Below are 22,487 nucleotides of genomic sequence, written 5' to 3'. Positions count from 1 at the left end.
CACTGTAATTACATCTACAGTTAAATCAAACATTGAGATTTGGTTAATTCGGTAGGTTAAGCAAAAGACACACAGACATACAGAACAGTTTGCTTCAGGAATGTTCAATTTACAACCCATCAACATTATCTGGTTTGAAGATTCCTTTGAGACATGGCATTCGTTCATCCAGGCAGTTTTATTGTCCTCAACTCCCATGGGCTATCAAGAAAGAGTTAGCACCTCCATGGGAACGTCTTGACCAGATGTAAATTAGAAGTAAAAGTGTTGTCAGTGACTCTTGTTGCCCTGAAAGAGTGTGATGAGAGGTCTCTCAACCAGACATCCTGTCTCTGCCTGGGTTCGCACCTTCTGTGAACCTTCCAGATGGTCAATAACTCTTAAAAGTCTGATTGTTTTATCACTACACTTCTCCTGAGCAATGCAAAGAGGTTAGAAGAGGGTCAGTTACAGACCAGTTCTGCTACATGGACATGATGATAAACTTCTAGGTGCTTGTAATCGCACAAAAAATGTTAAGAGGGGTGGAATTACCTCTACTGTAATGCATCATGTGATAAATTAAGCATTAACATACACTTTCACAATATTGATTTCATCAATACATGTCACACTCATGCCTGGACTTTCTAATGTTGTTAAATTACTGCAAGTAAAACACAACCCTACAGATTTTTCAAATTAAAGGTCTACCAGGAAAGCGAGAGATTATGATATTAAGCTGCTTTCAAGGATTTTAATTGCGAAACATCTGTGCAGGAAGTGTTGAGTGTCATTGCATCTTAAAAGTGATTAAAAAACATCTAAGTGGAGGTGATAACAAGTAATGAATGAAGACAGTATTTCTTTTAAAAGGACAAAGTGTTTTCAGCGGAGTGCTGACTTTGGCATGACTGTTGTACTGATTGAATTAGTGTGGTGGAAAAGTACATAGTGAATTTATCAAGAGAACAGGTAAGCTTTTAAGTGGTGAAACTTTGTATTGCAAAGCAGAGTGATGAATGTGCCTTACATCATTTGACCTCTTGCTCTCTTTGGTGCTGCCACACTAGCAGTTGACCTTTGTTTTGAAGGAGAACATTAGCATCCCAAGGCCTTATCTGTAACACTTTGGGATGTTTGATGAACCTGACTAAACATTTCAAAGTTGTAACTTTAACCCTGGATGAAAAACTGAGCTAACCTACCATCTCCCTTGTTCTTGCCCAGGCACACAACCCCAGAGAAGTTCTTCATTGAGGCCTGTGATGAAGGGGCTGATGCTGTGCTGGCAATCGACAGGGTCTCAAATGAGATGACCCTCACAGGTAGAAAGTCTTTGAAAGTTTAACAGCTGTGCATGACGGACACTACAAAGATGAAATAGTTTGAGATGCGTTTCAGACCCTCATAGATGCATTTCAGCTCTCACCACCTGTGAACTCCAGGCTTATTTTCAATCTCTACATGTATCAGCTAGGCATGCATCAGAAAAATAAAAATAAAATGACCTTGCAGCTAGCCATCAATTGCCACATGAATGGTACTGAATGTTCTATAACTAGTAGAGGAACTAAGGCCCTAAAAGTTGAGATGGGTGTCTGAAATATTTTACTGCAAATTTAGTTTATTTGGTTGATGTTTGGATCCTCCCCAAAACCAAAAATAGTGAAAATTTTGGTTTTCCGAAAAGGTACACCTTCTGCCTTATCAAATGTATCTCCGGAAATAATTAGCAGATGTCACCACATTTTGACTGCATTGTTGTTGTTGTTGTTGTTTTTTGTGATGGCTGTGGTACCAAACACCAGTGGCTCTTAGTACATGCTGCCTAAAATAATCTTCAGTTGGGGCAGTTGAGAGGCAGGCATGTCTGAGGTGGATGCCAGTACATTACTCATCTCACCCAGATTGGTATAAAAGTCAGCTTTATTGTCAATTACACTGTATGTACAGGACATATAAGCTGTGTCCCAATTCAGCGGGTGGATTTGAAGGCCGATTACATCGTAACGCTGTACGAAGGCGTCCTAATTCGTCCAAATTCGAAGGCTCCTCCAAATGCAGCCGACAAATGCGTTATCCTTTTCCCTGTATTCGGAGGATGCATCGCTACTATCCTTCGCGGCCTCCCATATCCCAAGATGCTTTGCGCACCGATTGTTTTTATTAACAATGGCGACCTGTTGATATGAGGAGCTCAGTTAACTGTTAGCCTTATTAAAACCCTTCACGTACAAATGTTACAAGCTTGGATGTCAACTAAGATCTTATTGTAACTGTGAAGATATTCACATCAGGTGACTTTGTTCTCGTAAGTTGTATAATAGGCTACATTTCGCTCCTCTTACAAGTGATAGGAGCTATACGGGCGCATCTCTGCACCCCGTATGTGTGTTTCTCCCGGGTTAGGAGGGAAGAAGTTATGACATCGTGACACAATCAGGAAATGCTCCGAAGGCTAGACCGTCCCATTTACCGATAGTTGATGTGGCCGAAGGAGGAGCCTCCGAAGCCATTGCCTCCGGAGACCGCGTAGGCTGGGTCCTCCGAAGGATGCAGCCGCTGAATTGGGACACAGCTATAGAGGGATGCTGATCGCCTTTGTTCTTGTTCTTCTGGCCATACAAAATGTGTGTGATGTCTACAGACAATAACTCCTCAAAATTTGTTCTTAGACCAAAGTGACTGTTAAAGCAGGTGTTTTTCCTATTTTGAAAAAGCTGCATGTCGTATCCCAGCTTGTAAGTGCATGACAAGCTGGAAAGCACTGTCACAATGCTTTCCCCAGCTTTTTGCAGATTGTATTGATTGGCACAACCTTCTCTTTGCCAGGACAGCCTTTGTGCTTTATGACTGAAGCTGAGCCAAATTTGCTGCAACTTGCATAATACAAGAGCAACACAAGGATGTAAGTGTCATCCACGCTTGAGGTGGATTTGGTGACATTCTGATAATTGTTTCCAGAGATACATGTGATAAGGCAGATGCTGTTCCTTTTGCAGAAGTCTAAATTTTCACTATTTTCAGTTTTGTGGAGGATCCACACATCGACCAAATAGACTTATGTTGCCGTAAAATATTTTTAGATAACCATCCATTTCAAAAACTAGACATATGAAAGGTCTGGAAAAATATTGTTGTGCAATGTTCTGTTTCGGCGGAGGTATCTCAAACACTAAAGCTTTTTTGGTCAATTTGTACCCCAACTAAACAGTTTAACATTTGAAGAAGGTTTTTTCCTGTATGTTCACAGGTTTTTAACATACAGTAAATATTTGATTAAATGGGACAGAGTAGAGTGTCAGTGCTCCAGGGATATAAGAAACATATTGATGGGACATGCTGAGCCCCAGTAATGTCAATTCCTGTACTGATAGTGTAAAACCAAACAAAGTTAATGCTTGTAGATTGATCATCAACGGAACTGGACTATGCAAAAAAAAATGCATTATGTGTGACATGTCAGTATCCATACATACATACATTAGGACGACTGTCCAATCAAAGCTTTCGCCAATGCTTTTCGGATATGTCCACATTATACTCTACAACACCCTGTCATTCTACCTTATCCTGTCTTTGTGACACGATGAGTGCTGCTGGTAATTCTTCAATAGTTATTTGTTTAATGCTGGGATCAGACTACACGATTTTTTTGTCTTTGATGATGATCACCGTGTCAGATCTAACAATCACACTTACATAAACTCTTGCCATGCCTTGGTCGGGTGACTAGCAAGACTAAACAAATGACAACGACATGGCGTGTAGATATTAGCTTAATGCTATCAATTAGTTAACTCACGCTAGCAAAACTGAGTTGGCACCAGGCCCAATTAACCTAAGCTACCAATATGTTATGTAACATTAGCTGGCCATCAATATTTTGCGAATGTCTATTTAACTTGTAAAATCTACTATGAGTTATCTTAAGCTATTAAGTCTACCTTTTCTCTGGTAAGTCACTGGCTTATTTTCCAAGACGACACTCCTCTGACTCTCTGACCTGGTGCCTGGGTATTTGACGTGATGTCACTTTCAAGGCCACGCTCTTGTGAGTAATTAATGTCGGACTCTGCAGTGAAGGTGGAGACATGTGGCGTTGCGACAATTAAAAAAAAAAAAAGAAATAAAAAAAAAGAAATTTGAGTGGCGGCTAGGATTTAGGAATGGCGGCCTGCCACTCCTAAATGAATGTAGAGCAAACACTGAAACTGTCAGAAGCTTAGTGTGTGATGCTGGCCGTCTTTTCTACGGAAAAAAGGAAAAAAAAATGGCTGTGGATGCCCTATAACATTTAAAGCAAATGCAAGAGGTGGTGTTAACTTCAGCCCGTTCGGTCACTGTTTATACATCTACTGTGTAGCATGTGGATAATAATTGCAACAGGTACAAGTGCAGGCTTGGCTGTGTTGGCTGCATCTAACAGACAACTTTAACGTTTGATACGGAATAGGTTGTTTGCAGTCAATCTTTTGTTGTGGCGTGAACTGCAGATGGAGGGCCAGAGGGGATTTTCTAGATAGGAAGCATGATAACACACAGTCAAAATGCCTATGATTTGCTTAGTTTACGGTTGTTCAGATCGATCAAACCAAGAAACCACAAGGAGCTTTTATTGAGTACCAAATGTTGTTCACAAGGATGAAAAATCCAAGAAATTAACTGAAAAACACCAGAAAAAAATGCCCTGTTAACTGTCTGCAGTCGGGTGGAGCCAAGTCAGCTAATAGTGGAAATGTTGTTAGCTATTTTTTTTAAATCTGTGGTGATAAATTTAAAGTAGTAGCTACAAGCAACACCACTAACACTTGTTAAATCAGTATTAACATAGTATTCAACATATGTTCTGATTTTCTGTTTGTACCTTTCTCTCATAATTTCATCTAAACTTGCCCAGTAAGAACTTTCCTTCATCTCATCCATTGCAGTTTTCACTTCCAGCCCTCCGTCTGAATTTAACACATGACTGCAAACACCCTATTAGTAATGATAAACATATTCCTGCAATTAGGATCAGGGATAATGTTTTGTCAGTATAGCAAGCTACTTGCTGGGCTGATGAAGTGCTTCCGCTATTTCTCGCTGAAAAGACTCCCTGGACCACGTGGTCTCTCACTTCATTTTCTTTCCAAATATGGTGAATCTGCCAGAGTGAACCCAAAGGATACCTGCCACCTGACCATGCCCACCTTACCTGCTGGGTAAGGGGACGGAGACTATAAATTGTTTGCTCACCCTGCCATTCATCCTTTGCACTCCCTGCCAGCACTCCAGTATATCCATGTATCCTGATTTGTGTGTGTCTTCAAAGTTAATGTGAGTGGTCAATCCATCATTTTGATTGTTTCATTTGTATGCCTTTTGTGGTGGCTCTGCTGCCCTAATCTCTTTGCTCCCAGACATGTGCCAGGAGCCATGTAAGAAGTGTGTTTGTTGCTTGACCATTTGATTGTTTAGCTGTGAATTGTATATTCACACATAGACTTATTTGTTGTTTCTTGTTTGATTGACCACTCCGTTGTTTAATTGTAATTGTATTATCTCTTTGTTTATCTCTTTACTGAGGCAGCACACACAAACAAGCCATGACAAAGACAAATACAGAATCAATAACATCAAAGATCAAAGCAAAGATAAATTAAAGCCACTGGTGTTGCATCGAAACCTGCCTTCTCCCTTGCCTAATTCCATCACTCCACTCCTTGCCATTGACGTCCTCTGATCGAGACCCTGTTTGCTCACCACACACTCACTCTCCCTGAACCACATCACCCCTACAGTTCCTTCACTTGCCAATATTTGTCTTTTTTTACTCGATCATGGTACCTACTCGAGGAAACATCAGCTAGGCAGGGGTATTGTTGCCACAGCTCAATGAACTTTTCCTCTCTTGTTGTCCCACCTGAAAGCAGCAACCTCAGCATACCTCTTCCTCATCCTCCTCCTCTTCGCCATGGTTACCTGACTGAACTTTGCAGAGAACACCTGATTAGTAAACGCTCAGGAACATGTTATAGGGGATGTCACACTAGGCGTGTCAAGACAAAACAATTCTGACATACTAGTCTTTTTTGTCGAGGTGTCGTGGGGCATCCCAAATACTGCCTGGCAGGTTGTTTAGCATGTCATACTACAGCAGTATAGACACCAGTTTGCTGTTCACGATCAACCATGATGCTGGTAATTGGTTGGCCATGACAAAATCGTCTAAAAATCAGGTAAGATTCTTGTAGTCTGATCCCAGAATAAGACACAATCTTTCAGCAGATCCTGTTATTCAGTTTTGTTGTCATGCAGCTTGATTCATTTTCAAACCTGTTTTGAAACATATAATCAATTAATCAATATCAAGATGAACATTTTTGACTTATCCATCTGCCTGACATTTAATGGTTAAAGCAGTTTGGAGGATGCTGAGAATCGAGATTAAAGAGAAAGTTATTATACATTTTATAAACTAACATTTTTTATTTATTTATTTTTTACTCTTTTTGTGCTTTCACAGTTAAAAAAGATGTCCCTCCCTCAGCAGTCACCAGGCCTATATGTGGCATCATGGGAACCATTCGCCTGGTAGCAGGTAGGCACCATGGTGAAACAGGACTGTGTTGTCAGTGCTCTGTTGAGCATGTTTCTGAAGCCTGTACAATTAAGCAGTTGTGACTTAAAACACCATACAGGGATGTACCTGATCGTCATCACTAGGAAGAAGAATGTGGGCAGCCTCCTTGGCCATGCTGTGTGGAAGGCTGTGGATTTTGATGTGATCTCTTACAAGAAGACAGTGCTGCATCTCTCAGAGATCCAGGTCAGCAAGGCCATTCACTCAAAGTAGACATTTTCAAATTGTGCATAAAAAACCTGAGTGGAAACCCTGAAAATTCAGAAATAATAGAAAATCATGGCCAAGTTTTTACACTTGGCTGAGGCGGAAAAGTTTGTGCATCAATAAAAGTAAAATGCAACAAAATGCAAGGGAAACAGACTTAAACATCCACTGAAGCTTCCACTCCACTTGAAAGAGATGGAAAAATGTTGGCACATGAAAACATCAGATTTGTGTGGAGCAATGAGGAGACTGTAACTTTTAAATGAATTTTTGAAACAAATTACATACTGTATACAGTTTGCCTGCTGCTGTTTTAATGACTTCATCTTGTTGAGCCCTGCAGTGTTCTGCAGTGGTGTAATGGCACCTGACTGGAGCGCCTACTGTTTGTTTGCCACAATATGTTTCTTATGTTGTAGCATCCCATCAAAGAAACAGTTTGAGAACAGAAATTCGCACTTTCCACAGACACAGACACAGATACACACACACACACACACACACACACAGACACACACACACACACACACACACACACACACACACACACACACACACAGAGTCACCCAATTTGCTCTGATATCAGATTGGATACAAATAAAATGAATTTTAGGTAAAGCCTACACCTACTTTCCACCTTTCATGATGTTCACATATGGTTCCCAGAACTTAATAAAGTCTTTTTCCTTGCTCTGAGCAGTGTACATCAGTCCTTTCAGAATGATACAATCTGAAGTATCCATACTCTTTCCAACAATATCTTTATTTATTTTAACACTGTTTAACAATCACACACTGTGCAGAGCAAACACCTCTGAACATATACAGCACACCCTAAAACATAACAATATCCTACCCCCCAACAAGTTCACATATATACAAACATACATGTAAAATAAATTAGTAAAATAATAAACAAAATAACTTAAAATAATATTAACAAAAATAAATAAATAATAACAACAAATATGTCAGACAATTGTTTGTTGAGGACTGGATCAATGCAAAATTGTTCTGTATCCACTACTATACATCTCATCCAGGTGGGCTACAGTTTTAGTTTAAGGCGAGTATTAACCGTTTGAGACTGGGCCTTGGCACAGGCTCTCTTCCACTCCTCATTACTGATGTTTTCCTGCAAATCTACTCTCCCTGCCGCCACCCTTTTTACTGACATTTCTGGAGATTCATCCACCAGAAGATTATATTTTTTGGAGATCAAGCCCCTCCCATGGCAGTCCTTTACCATTATTTCTTCTATTGTAGACAATGCTGGGCTGGATAATGATTGGTTTTGTTGTGTTCTAATGAAGTTTCGCAGTTGTAAGTATTTGAAGAACTGGCTACATACTACATTGTATTTGACAATGATTTCTTCGAAGGATATCAGATGTTTACTGTCTGGGTTGTAAATGTCTCCTATTTTTTGTAGCCCCTGGTCAGCCCAGATTTTAATCCTCCATCTCTTCTTCCTGGGGGGAAAGACTTGTTTCCCATATCGGACTGAAAAGGGAAAGACAGTCTTTTTCTTTAAGGTATCTTCTAACCTGGTGCCACACACTAATCATGTTTCTAACCATCGGGTTTTTTGTGTTCTTTTTAAATTTCTTAATATTAGCTGAGTACATGTAAATGTAAATTAAAAATTATTGAGCATTGGTACAGTTTGAATGCCTAAATAAGTGAAGCAATCGGCAACTTTAAATTGTGCAGCTACTGTAGGTGGGTTTTCCCTTTCTTTGTGGTTTAACAGCATTATTGACGTTTTAGATTTATTAATCTTATAGCCTGAAATCTTACCAAATTCCCTAATCAGGTCTAACAGGGCAGGGATAGATGTGTTTGTATTTTTGAGAAAAATAATTGCGTCATCCGCAGCCAGACGTTGCTCCCGCTCTCCTATAGTTATACCTGAAATATTATCATGTGATCTTACAGCAATTGCAAATGGTTCAATAGCCATGATAAACAGCAATGGGGACAAAGGGTCCCCTTGTCTACACCCCTGATTTATTTTGATAGTTTTTGAAATATTATTATAAATATTATCATTTGTTAAATTTGTTAAATTTCTGCATATGATTCCTTGTAAAGTAATCTAATCCATTTACAAAAAGTCTCCCCCAGGCCAAAATGTGCTAGAATTTCAAACAGATAGGTCCATTTGACTCTGTCAAAGGCCTTTTCAGCATCCAATGACAGTAGGGCAGTGTCTGGTGCTCCCTTTTGATTATGCATAACATTCAAAAGTCTCCTAACATTATGAAATCCTTGTCGGCCATGAATAAAACGGTTCTGATCTCCCCCAATTATCTTTGGTATTATTCCTTCAATCCTTCTTGCCAAAATCTTACAGAGTATTTTTAAATCTGCATTTAGTAGGCTTTTCACATTTATTATTTGGCTTTCCTGCTTTCGGAATCAAGGTGATTAAAGCTCCTCTTAAAGTGGATGGCAGGATTCCATTTTGAAAGGACTCTGTAAACATTTCTAAAAGTGGAGTCAGTAATTTAGATTTCAATCAGCCGGGCCGGAGGAATGATGCTGTACCGGAGTCCCATTGACCGGAGTTGCCGTCTCGCCTTGCGAAGTCCTTCTGTTTCTTGTGAACATCTGCTGCCATGTCCTGGTAAAACCTCACCGGCTGATTCTTATAGAGTACTTCTCTTTTCGTCTTGGCGGCTCTCACAGCCATTTCTTTATCTTTATAATTCAGAAACTTCATTATGAGCACTCTGGGTGAAGATCTGTTATGTATTCTTGGTCTGATTCTGTGCACCCTCTCCAAGGTTAAATTTGTGTGCGACGTTGCCAGCTCCAGTGTGTTTGGTAACCAGCTCTCCAGAAAGGCGCACGTGTCCACACCCTCCGCTCCCTCTGGTAGTTCGACAAGCCTCAAATTAGAGCGCCTTGATCTTGTCTCCAGATCCAGAATTTTTCCCTCCAGGTCTTTATTATTATTTTTTAGGACTTGTACTTTGGTTTGAAGGGAGGTGACCCTGTCCTCAGCCGCCGAGATTCTCGTTTCTACCTCCGTAACGTGCTCTGCACAGTCCGTGATGTCTTGCCTCACGTTTTCAATAGCAGCCAAAACGCCATCAAACCTGATGGAAAATTTGGTTTTCATGTTGTTAATAGCTTCCAAAATGGTACCCGACGTAGGATTGGACTGCTCCGCAGTTGTGGCGTTATTTATATCCAACATCGTGTCCTCTGGAGTCGAGCTAGCATTAGCCTCGCCGGTGTCCATAGCTTGGCTGCCAGTCTTAGCTTTGTTGCTAGTGCTGGGTGATGCAAAGTTTGCAAGTTTTGACTGAAGAGTTTTACTTCGGCCCTGGTTAAATTTCCTTTGTGACAGAGGCATTGCCCTGAGCTGAACTAACAAAATTGGGGGTATTTCGCTGGCTCAGATGTGATTTAAGAAAGGATTTAGCCAACAGGGTAGTAGAGCAGGCCAGCACACATCCACTCAGCTCATCTTGGAAGCCCCCATCCATTCTCTTTCAACATAATTCAGTAGCTTTCCTGTGTTGAAGAAGTCTGAAGTCCAGAAGTTTAGTCTGTTTTGATTGTATTCAGTGTCCTTCAGATATGTTCCAAGCACACAGAGTGTGAAATTTAAAGGGGTTTTGGTATTAAACATCTCTGACAAACATTTTATAACATCCCTCCAGAAATTTTGGATCTTTGGACAATCCCATAGAGCAGGGGTGTCAAACTCAAATACACAGTGGGCCAAAATTAAAAAAAAAAATTGTTCCAAGTCGAGGGCCGGACTGTTCAATGTTTATTGAAAACTGATAGAAATGACCATATTGCACATATTGAACCTGGAACAAACACAGCCTATAAGTTACTGCCTATAAAACAACATTAATCATTAAATAAATGAAAAATCAGTTGCATTCATTTCTTATGGCTTTATCTGCAGCTTTCCATAGAAATTTCAAATGAAAACATTTTCCCACAGGCCAACAACAGCCAAAAAATAATTTCCTTCAAACAAAAGCCAAAATGCCCAAAGAGTGCAAAAAGTCAACATTATGTTGAACCTGAGTGTGCTGCTCTCTGATGTGCACTAGTCTAAACCAGATCCTTGAACCTGGAACTAACACAGCTTATAAGACCGTTTTTATCTATAAACAACAACATTAAACATTAAATACAAGAAAAATCAGTTGCATTCATTTCTTCTGGCTCTTTATGCAGCTTTTCCAGAGTAATTTACCTTTCACAGTGTTTTTTTTCATAGTATCTTCTTACGTTATATTCTTTCATGACAGTCACACTGTCTCCTCGCAGAAGACAAACAGCTTTGTCCTTCATATCCGCGAACTCATACTCTGCCTCCCACCTGCCTTGAAAACCCTTGTTTTCAACGTCCACCTTCCGTTCAGCCATTTTTCGGGGAGAGGGTAGCTGAAAGTTGACCACAGGTAGCGAGTTCCATCAGGCTGCTGATGAACAAGTGGGGCAGGGACTCGCGCTCGCGGGCCTTTTATTGATGTGCCAACATGAGTTTGACATATGTGCCATAGAGAGTGAAACAGGGTACCTTTCTCATCCAAACATTTGTTACAGATATCTGGAACATTAGGAGAATATTTATGATACTTGGCAGGAGTTATGTACATTTTCATTAACCACTTATATTTACATAATTTAAACCTTGTATTTATTGTTGTTTTTTGTGCTTTTAAACAAGCATCATTCGAATCTGTCTTGTCAATGTCTTATCTGGTGTTAATTCAGCACTATATGCAATCAGTTTGCTGTATTATTTAGATACACGGCCATTCCCTTCTGACTTCACAAGTGTTATTTCTCAAGTTTTGATGAAGGTGGTATACAAAATATGTATGACACGTAACTTTTCAACTGTAAATAGTTGAAGAGGAGTTATTTCTGTATTTGATATGTTTGACATAATTGATCAAAAGAAATTAAAACTTAATTTTCATAAAAATGCCCCATTTTCTGAGTACCTTTTCTATTCCATGACCTAAATCCTCCCATCCCCTCTTTACCAGGTGTTTGTTACCCCAAGTAGGTGTAAATTGAGACAGTACAGGCATGTCACCTACAGTATATATTTGCGTGCAGAATGCCAAACTGAAATTGTATTTTTAGCAAAAGGAATTTTTGTACATTTCATCAATGTGTCAGCATCCATTGAGTACAGATACAAAGTTAGTGGAACATCTGGAATTGACTCTTGCTCCTTGTGTAACCAGGTTAGGGGTGCCTTTGTACAGAAATAATATGGTGCTGAGGTCAGTTGGACAGCCATATAATACTAAGGCAGATAAAATAGCCTGAGTTGCCCTCAGGTTTTCCTGTCATTCCAAATGAATCAACTAAATAATTTGTCAAGTTTGTCATAAAACATGTTTGATAGGGGCAATTTAAGCCCTGGTGGTGGAAGCTTCATTGCCAGTCTAACTCTTTTGACTCTATTATTTTACCAATAATTAATCAGTTCATTGTGACACAGCAATCCTGTGCTTCATGTTGCCTTGCAAATATGGTCCATGCAGTGAGGTATACAGATTGTAAGTGTGAGTAAAAGAGAGAGCTGGTATCAGATTGGTACTCGATATCAGCAGATACAAGGTAGAGCTGAGGTATTAAGATAGCAAAAGTTTGTAGGTGCATCCCTATCACATACATTACCAGAACATATGAGTGATGCAGGTCCCCATACTCTGCAAAGTACATTGTCATGAGTTTTCCTGAAAACTATGTCTATTTCCCTCTCTTTCCCCCCTCTAGTCTCAGGAGAACAAGACTTTCCTGTCCATGATTAACAATGTGCTGACTACAGACGGCTTCTACTTCTGCACTGACTATGACCTGACACACACTCTGCAGCGGCTGGCCAACACCAGCCCTGACTTCAAGGAAATGAGTCTGCTGGAGAGGGTGAGACATGTAATAAACTGTAATACAGAAGTGCATTCAAGTATTTTGTGTCAATGCCAAAATAAACCCTAAAACTGAAGTGCTTGTATGGTTGTATCACATTCCCCCTGCTATTGTGGCATATGGTCAAAAACTCTACAGATTATCAGGATTACGTCAAAAGTTAGGGTTACGGAGATACTGTGTATTTTCCTTACTGTGAGCAAATCCCCATTCGCAGACCCAAACCAACAATGAATTTAAGCTGCTAACAAATATTGTGCTTGCTTGATGTATTATTCCTCTGCTAGAAAGAGTTTCATTGTTGTCCAAGAACTATTAAAACATCAACCTCCTGAGTTTTGCGGGGGAATTTTGGTGTGGTTTTTTTGTTTTGTAAGTCAGTGTGGAGCTTCACTCAGCAAGTTTCTGGCTAGCTTGATTTAAGTATATGCAATTGTATTTGGGTTGGTGGGTTGGCAACAAGAAAAGCTCATCTAATAAGGATGGTCACTCAGCAGTTGCAGCCACAGTATAAGAACCAACTACTGCTAGCAGTTTTGTAGATTCCAAAATTGTAACAGGAACTTGTGTTGACCTTACCACCAAGCTATCAGCTGCAACAGGGACAAGTACAGCCACCACTGTGGCATTTGTCCTTTCCCTTCCCCTTCACCACCAATACTGGGGCCTGGAACACTGTTTCAGCCACCAGCAGCTACCTCAGGACTGGATGCCAATTGTGCGTCTTTTCCCAATCCTTCACTGAACTCATCTTGGAGAATTAAGCAGTGTAATTTCAAATTACCTTGGCTGAATGAACCCAAACAGGTAGTCCTGGATAGTTTTCCGATGTGGCCCACCAAATCAGACCCCTTAAAAACTCATTTAAATCTGCATGCTTTTGGAAGGATCTGAGGAGAAATGCAAGACAGAGTAGAAAGACTAGAGTTTACTGAGATTTCCTTCATGATACTTCTTTATTAGGCCCAGCCAGAGGTGTAGTAAGTAAGCCACAGTTATTTTAATCGTATTATTTTTGTGGAAGTTGTTCTGGTGAATTGTCTTCCAACTTTTAGGTAGTTGAAATTATTGGATCTTTTTCAGTGTATGTTTGTCAATATCAAGCAAAAAATATGTGAGACAGTAGAATAAAATATCCCCTGAGCCGCATGTTGTCATAGTCCTGCTTGTTTGATGTGCAGTGCTGTTCGTGGTGCTGATGCAACTGTCATGATGTCACCATTTTAGTGACTTTGTTCTGTACAAATCACTGACTCGGATTGTTTGTGTATAACTGACTATAGCATACTTTGCCATTCTTATAAATAATATGCTGCACTGTTGGGCCACAACTTATTTATATTGACTGCACATTTCTCTCTCTGTGTGGCCAACGTTAAGTTCAAAAACTTCTGGCTCTATTATTGGTGTCTTCATGAAGGTTTCAAAAAATAGGCTGCACTCTCTCTATGCTCTACTCTACCACTTTTCTGAACTTTTACAGCTCATTGTATACTCCAAAACTGCTGACTTAGCATTCTCAAAAACTGAGAAACCACAACCCATCCCTTTTTAAAACCCACCAGATGCAGCTGTGCCACCACAAGATTTTTTTTTCTGGGGGCCAAGGCCGTATCATTTCTACCTGTGGCGGATAGTCTCTAACTCATTTTTTCAAGATGGACGGTGGTCCTCTATCCGTGGTAGGGAGAGGGACAGTGTTCTCCCAACCACCTGTGGATAGAGGTTTTTTCTAATCATGGCAAACTGAAGCTGCTTTGCTTTTTTAAAAGGCCAGGCATGCTGAGGCATGCCTAGAGTTTGTCTTAATTTTACTGCTTTTACATTTTACAACTTTTGTGGCTTCATGGGCTGTGATTACTCAACTTAATGCATGATTTAAAGTTACACTAGCTAGCCGGTGTGTGGTCAATAAGAGTGCAAGAGTTAAAATTTGAAATAAGAAGTAACCTACTACCAATAGTATGAAAACAGAAATGACCCACTGGAAATAGTATTCTTTTACATATTGTTTCAAATATTTCAAATATGCAAATGTAACCCCATCCCCCTCATTCTTCATCGCTAAATAGTTTTTAATTATAATAAACTAATGACTTAAAAATGATTATTATCATGAAGTGTTACTGTATGCTTTTGTTTCTGTGATAGACAAATAATGTGTTGATATCTTACTCAGTCAATCATGTTGCTTCTTGTTTCTAGGCAGATCAGAGGTTTGTGTGGAACGGGAACCTCCTAAGAGAACTGGCTTCACAGCCAGAGGTAACACATATAACTGTTATCTCATGGTTCATTTGTTTTTCAGTCATGGTAGTGTGTGTTTTTGTACTCGGAATATTTAATTAGAATTTCACTCTTTCCACATAGCTTCATAAGTTTGCACTTCCTGTTGTCCATGGATGTATCCTTTTCACTGAATGTCGAGTGTTTTCAAAATTTCTAATGAAACTTGGAGCATTTTATCTTACCTAAAGCACACTGTAGATGAGATAAGTTCCTGAGCAAAGCCTTTCCTTCACCATCGTGGTCTAGTCATCATCATGAAGCCATGTCGTATAAATGGGAAGATATTTGAGTGGATCCTCATTTCCAGAAGAAGCTGCTTCCGGGCCGGTGTTAGATACTATGTTAGAGGTAAAACCCCCTTAAGCATGACACTGAAGCGTTGTCTTTGTTGAAATGCACCAAGCATTGTGGAGTTAAATCTTGTGGAGAGCAAAGGACCTGATGGCCAATACAGATCAGCTTCTCTTGCTCTAATCACCCACAGCAGAAGGTAATATTGTCTACCTCACTACTGACACTACTAACTTATCATGGATGTTTTTTGTTCTGCTGTCCACGCAGGCATTGACTCTGAAGGCCATGCTGCTAACTTTGTGGAGACTGAGCAGTTAGTCCTGTATGAGGGAGCAAAGGCTTCATTTGTCCAGGCAAGTATTAGGCCCACTCATACTTATAAAGACTGTTTGAATTGTGGCACATTTGTAACTGGCTTTTTCTGCATCTTTTTGTGCAACCTTTAGTTGAGATGTTAAAACGGATAGGTTTGAGAAGTAGAAAATTTCAGAAATTGCCTTTGAAGACAAACCTTTTTTGATCCCCAGACACGAGGCTCCATGCCCTTTTACTGGAGTCAGAGGCCCAACCTCAAATACAAACCTAAACCTATTATCAGCAAAACCACCAATCACGTAAGAGCAGGCATTTTCATGTTTCTGTGTAGCTTTTAAAATAGTGATGGGTATGAAAATCTGATGCTAACCAGTTCAAAACTTTTTAAAGATGGATGGTTTCCAGAGGCATTTTGACTCTCAGATTCTCATCTACGGGAAGCAAACTATTCTGAATCTGGTGAGGACCCCTTTACCTTTATTCATTATTATTTTAAGACCAAATATAAGCAAATACTTAAGAAGCCAGTTTTTGTTTTGTTTTTCCAGGTGAATCAGAAGGGCTCAGAGAAGCCACTAGAACAAGCCTTTGCCAAGATGGTGTCTGGCATGAACAGTGGTATGCTCAAGTAAGTGTCACTCCATGCCTCCTCCAGTTTTTATGTCCACTGAGTTTATAGTCACTTATGGTGTCATTCAGTGCATTTACAAGTGTTGTAGTAACCTATTATTGTAAATTCTGTGTAAACTTGCAGCAGGAGCATTATTTTTGAAAACCAATATTTTTACCTAAGGATGATTTATATCAAGTATTATTTTCAAGTATGAGCATCTATGTATAGTGTAAGTGTCATACTAGCTACATTTCAAGTTGAATTCATTGGAGAGTAAAAACCATAGTCACATGAAAAGGTCATTGTAAACTGTATGGGCATGAAACAAAAGAAAGTAGCCAAATCAGCAGCTGCAGCAGAGACAAAGTTGCTGATGAGTATTTGACCACAGGCCAGAGCTCCAGAGTGCTGCAAGTCTAGAGAGGGGACACTGGGCACTCAGCTGACTCTCTGCAAAACACTCCAAGTTGTCATGTTTATGTGTTATCTTAATGTGTATGGCTGAGTGTCAGTGGGTGTGAGAGATGCAGTCACAACTGGGCCTAGCTCAGCAGTTTGTGGACAGCACAACAGTTCAGTATAATAAAGAATTATGTCACTGTGGATTAAGGTTAGCATGATTGCACCTTGGAATTGGCGATTGGTGTCTACCTTAATTCATCGCTGGTGTAAATCACCACCTGTGAGCTCACTGAGTGACCCTAATCAACACACACCGACCTTGTTGCATGACCAACAGGTGCACACTGCATCTGGCTAACATGCTAAATGCTCAAATGCTCATTGTGGATCGTCCAGCAGTGACTTCTGTGTTAACTAAGGAACGTTAACCACAAGTGAGGTATAAGATAAGACTTTATTGATCCCATACCAGGAATTATATCGTTACAGCCTGGAAGTATGAAAAAAGCAAAAACAGGCTCAGAAGAGTCAAGATAAAAGGTATACAGGATATAGAATAAAAAATCATCTATGTATATGTACAGTATGTACAGATTATAAAAATAGTAAATGACATTAAAATACTACTGCCCATAAAAATGCTATTGCCAATATTCTTATCAGAAAAACTACCATTGTGATATGTTATATTGTACTTGAGAAGTACTGTTTCATAGAAAGAATATTGAATTTTACGAGTTTATGTATATGCACAATGTGTACAGTTTATGAAAAAAATACTGTTGCCAATATGGATAATAAATAGTGCTATTGCACAGTTGAGAAAAAAATATACAACTTAAAAACTGCAGAAGATGTAATGAATAATGTGTGCATATATTAGCACTGATATCAGTAGTGCAAAAATAAAAAAACCCAGTAGGTTTATGATGTAGAATTGAGAAAGACAGCATCAACACAGTGCTACATTACATGATGCTGGAGTTAAACAGTCTGACAGGTGTAGGAATGAAGGACCTGTGGTAGCATTTTTTCTTACAGACTGGATGCAGCAGCTGTTACTGAAGGAGCTGTGCAGAGCTCTGTATGTGAAGCCAAACTTTATTTATATAGCACTTTTCATACATAATGCAACACAAAGTGCTTTACAAGAGTTAAAAACAATAAAAACAGAACAACACCAAAAACCCAACCCTCCCACCCTCCGTATGTACTAACACACATCCTCAACTACATGCATACATACACACACACACACACACACACACACACACACACACACACACACACACACACACTCACTCACTCACTCACTCACTCACTCACTCACTCACTCACACACACACACACACACACACACACACACACAGACATTCTCACCACAGACAGTAGCAGGAGTAACTGTGCGTTCAGACCAAAAGAGGCAAACGAGGCAAGGACGCCCGAGGCTGCGCGAGAAACAGGACAGCTTCCAAAGCGGCAAAATATTTTAGCCGCTTTGGTCGCTCTTCACGTGACTGACGTCAAAGTTAAAAAGTTAAATCGCGCTAGTCATTTAAAGGAGCCGCAAAGCAGACTTCTTGACAGCGGCATAGTGCTGCTTGCTGTTGTTCACCTTCAGTTTAAAGCATGCTTAGTTGCATAGGAGGTTTTGTGTGTCATTAAATACAGAAAAAAAAAAAATCTCAGCATGAACATAAATCAAAATCACCATCTAGTCACGAGCGGATTGACGTATTGAGGAGGACGCAATTAACAAAGGGCATTATGATTTACCCACCACAACATCAAACTTTTACAACTTTGAAATATACTAAAATTCTGTGGCAAAGACGTAGCCTGGGCATGCAAGCCTTTCTTGCTTCATCTGAATGAGATGACACATTGCACAACAAAGCATTTTATCAACTAACTGACATTTAAATAGAGCAAAAATATCTTGATGTGTGCAGTGAAAAGTGCTTTTTTTTTCAAGCGTCTTCTTCAGGTGTACAGGCAGGCAGCAGCACACATCACAGCGATGTCATCCAAATCCATGATGAGTCCATATGATTTTGACCGTGCCGCCGTGTTAATGACCATGTTAATGATACAATAATAACAATTATGAGCGGGAGTTAATTTAATGTCATAACCGCCTCACCCCATTTTCCCCCGTTCTTCCAAAAAAGTAAAACGCTCTTTGGCCACAAGATTGTTATGTTTTCCGGCTCCGGGGTAATTTTCTTTAGGCCTATAGAACACACACACACACACACGGGTGCAAATGCGCGCTCCTTACGTCTCAGCTGCAGCATCTCTGTGCACAATTACGCATGTGGTGTTGTCTGCTTGTCTTTCGTTTTTTTGTCATACAAGTTCGTCAAGTTCGTGTGTGTGTGTGTGTGTGTGTGTGTGTGTGTGTGTGTGTGTGTGTGGCCAAAGAGTGTTCCTTTTTTGGAAGAACGGGGAAAATGGGGTGAGGCCGTTAGCGAATTAAATTAACTCCCGCTCATAATTGTTATTATTGTATCATCAACATGGTCTGCGACGACTATAAATATGCGCGTTTAACCCTCAAAATCATATCTACTCATCATGGATTTGGATGATATCGCTGTGATGTGTGCTGTGCCCGCACACAAGTGATCAATTTCTCGGCATCCATGACGGAACTAGGAACCAAAGTTACATGCGTTGTTCTTTGGGGCCCGCTCGAGCGAAGGACACCTCTACTCTGATTGGTTGCCGCCGGTTGCCGCTGAACCGCGTCATAGCTAATTACCATAAAGTTAACCGAATTTCAACTTTTCATCTGGTGCCGCTTTGGACGCTTTAGCCGCTTTGGACGCTCTAGACGCGCGGCTGACGGCGGCTACGCTTTGGCCGCTCAGGACGCCGGGCTCTCATTGAAAATGTATTAACTTCCGGCGTCCTTGCCTCTTTTGCCTCTTTTGGTCTGAACGCACAGTAACGAGACAATTGTGACCACAGAGCCTGTTCTGGCTCACAATGTTTGAAAACTTTAAAGAGCTCAGTGGGACAGAGAGGCTGAGTGCACTGGTTATACAGTATTATGATCAAGCCAAGAAGTAACCTAGAGCAGATTGTGGAGGACTTTGCAGTGCTCAAGGCAGACAGAACATTCTTTGGACAGGTGAGTACGCCTGTGATAGTTGTAACTCTCTGGAGGTGAATGTTAACATTGCAAGGCAATGTAGCTGTGTGTGTGTGTGTGTGTGTGTGTGTGTGTGTGTGAGAGAGAGAGAGAGAGAGAGAGAGAAACAAAAACAGAAAGATTGTGTGTATGTGTGTAAGAATGTGTGAGTGAGTGAGCATCTGTGTGTGTGTACTCATGTTATGGAGACATAAATCTGTTTACACAGTCACATTGTGGGAACTCACCTTCCTTATGGGGACAAAACACAACTCACTATAATGTAAATCATTACATTTTAGGGTGTAGACTTGGGTTAAGGTTAGGGTAAAGTTAGATTTAGGTTAAGGTTAGGGTTAGGGTTAGTGAAGTAGTGGCAATGGTTAAGGTAAGTCCCCAGGAAATTAATGTAAGTCTAAAGTCTAAAATGATGGAAACATGACTGTGTGCGTATGTGTGCACTACACATTGTGCAGCTCTCTTTTTGATGTAATGTATGTGTTTTGTGATGCAGCCACTGTGGAGTTATTATTTTTTTTTGTTTATATGTACATTCTGTGTTGTCTGCCTTGGTGATGTTTTATTCTACTGTTGATCCCATAGGAAATGGCAGGTTATTTAATTTCTGTTGCCTAATAATGCTTATTGCACCCTCTGTCATGGCCATAGTTCATCCTATTTATTGTTGCATTTAATTAATGAAAATGGGTAATTCTCCACTGTGGTGATTGTATAATTGATTATCAATTATACTCGCAAACTGTAAAATGCTACTATAGAAAATGAATATATTGGCCTCTGCGGTGTGATGAGCATATATTTGTGGACTTTTTGTGGCTTGAACATGTTCTTTAATTTAACAGGCCTATCATAAAACATTATTGTCATATCCAATGTAGTGGAGTAATGTTTACTGAGAGTATGTTTTAACTGACATACTTTTTATAGTAAATTTGACACAGGTAATTGAATAAAATATTCAAGTACTCCTTCCATCCCTGCAGATTTCTCCCCTACCCCTGATCTTAGTTTAGAATCGGCACTTCCTTATTTTGACTGTATTAATTGTATTAGTGGTAGAAGATGCTGTGTCGGTCCAGTCAATTTTTTAATGTTGCATGTGTCTGTTGGAGTAGACTGACAGTGGAGTGATAGAAAGGCAGGCAGACAGGCAGGCAGAGTGGAGATTTTTCTCTCAACACAGATGTGTATACATTTAACAAATAATGGAATGTTCAGTGGTGGAGATAAACTCATTTAAACTTCTAGAGGATACTTTGTGTTAGTTTCTGAGAATGGCTCACTGATCGGAAAACTTGATCAAGACGTCTCCTATTAGTTGGACTATAGGGCTTCCACACTGTGACAGTCTCATCTGTCCTCAGTTACATAGCCTTCGACTTCCACAAAGAGTGCAGCCACATGAGATGGGACCGTCTCCAGATCTTGGTGGATACCGTCACTGAGACACAAGATGAATACAGGTACCTTAACCATCACCTATTCTAGGCTAATATCCAGTAGTGTACAGAGAAGGAGTATTCAGACTTTTCTCTGTGTATAGTTACTTCATGGTGAATTCAGAGGAGAAGACAGTGGCCCAGCAGAAAGGAGTTTTCCGCAGTAACTGCATGGACTGCCTTGACAGGACTAACGTCATCCAGAGCCTCCTGGCCCGGCGCTCCCTACAGTCTCAGCTGCAGGTCTTTTCAACCCCACTACTTTTAAGCCTCTTAGAAGAGCAAAATTGTGATTAAAAACTTGCACAATGTAGGGTTTATTGGTAATTACATCCCCTAGGTAATGCTATTGTGCTTCAGACTTCTAGTCTTTTTATCATTTTACCCAACATTAGGGTTCCTGCTGAGTATTGAATTTCTGTAACATTTTGTAAATCAGAGAGGGGATTTTTTTTTTACTGCCAGTGTTGGCACATTTAATACATTTTTGTAGCAGAAATTCAATAACAATGAAAGAAGAGTGCAAATATCTCACTTCAGGGTAATATGGGAGGATGTATTGAACTGTATGTATAGTGTTAACACAGTTTTTGAAACATTTTTTCATAAAACAATCCCAGCTAAGGTCCATGTACTGTCTGTCTCCAGAGCAGAGACTTTGCTCACTTGCCATGTAGATGGATGTATTTGTATGTGAGCTCACTAGCCATTCAGTGAGCTCATTCTTGGCCTTGGAAATAGTAGTTTGACTATTGACTATTGAAAAGTCAACTTAAAGTCCCCTTGATAGATTTTATTTCTTCATCAATGGACATCAATGGACTCTTGAACTTAGCATAAAACATAATTAGTTGTTTGATTTTTCATACGACTCTTTCTGATGTTAATGATAAACCTTTTAGCCATATTTTGGCAAAATTCGTAATGTTTTTGTGATCAAAGAAAATGTTCACAAATAGGTGAATTGTGTCAATTTTGAATGATGATATCTCCTTTTAAATGTGTGTATTCAGCCAACTTGGGGAAAAAATCACATTTGTCATTGATTTGGTTGGTTATTTTGCAAAGATACAAAAAGATTAAGGTATTTCAAATCCTGCTTACATTGATAGACCTGAATTGAACTGACCAGTATATGGTATGTTTTGTGCCTGTGTCCACAGAGGATGGGGGTTCTGAATGTGGGTCAGAGGATTGAGGAGCAGGCTGAGTTTGAAAAGATCTACAAGAATGGTATTG

General features: G+C 39.9%; 1 protein-coding gene across 1 annotated transcript in view; it reads left to right on the top strand.

Moving 5' to 3' along the window:
* sacm1la (SAC1 like phosphatidylinositide phosphatase a) overlaps positions 1-22,487 on the top strand; it is a 37,219-nt gene that overhangs the window by 7,519 nt on the left and 7,213 nt on the right. The window contains exons 2-15 of the mRNA XM_076754394.1: positions 1,210-1,307; positions 6,491-6,565; positions 6,666-6,793; positions 12,587-12,736; positions 14,945-15,004; positions 15,110-15,143; positions 15,275-15,376; positions 15,590-15,675; positions 15,850-15,936; positions 16,028-16,096; positions 16,186-16,265; positions 21,174-21,272; positions 21,353-21,491; positions 22,412-22,481. Of these exons, the coding sequence (XP_076610509.1) occupies positions 1,210-1,307; positions 6,491-6,565; positions 6,666-6,793; positions 12,587-12,736; positions 14,945-15,004; positions 15,110-15,143; positions 15,275-15,376; positions 15,590-15,675; positions 15,850-15,936; positions 16,028-16,096; positions 16,186-16,265; positions 21,174-21,272; positions 21,353-21,491; positions 22,412-22,481 (1,277 nt within the window). The remainder of the gene's footprint in view (positions 1-1,209; positions 1,308-6,490; positions 6,566-6,665; positions 6,794-12,586; positions 12,737-14,944; positions 15,005-15,109; positions 15,144-15,274; positions 15,377-15,589; positions 15,676-15,849; positions 15,937-16,027; positions 16,097-16,185; positions 16,266-21,173; positions 21,273-21,352; positions 21,492-22,411; positions 22,482-22,487) is intronic.

This window comes from Chaetodon auriga, chromosome 17 (assembly GCF_051107435.1).
Source record: "Chaetodon auriga isolate fChaAug3 chromosome 17, fChaAug3.hap1, whole genome shotgun sequence".
In the NCBI taxonomy this organism is placed as follows: Eukaryota; Metazoa; Chordata; class Actinopteri; order Chaetodontiformes; family Chaetodontidae; genus Chaetodon; species Chaetodon auriga.
This window is presented reverse-complemented; position numbering and strand designations above follow the sequence as displayed.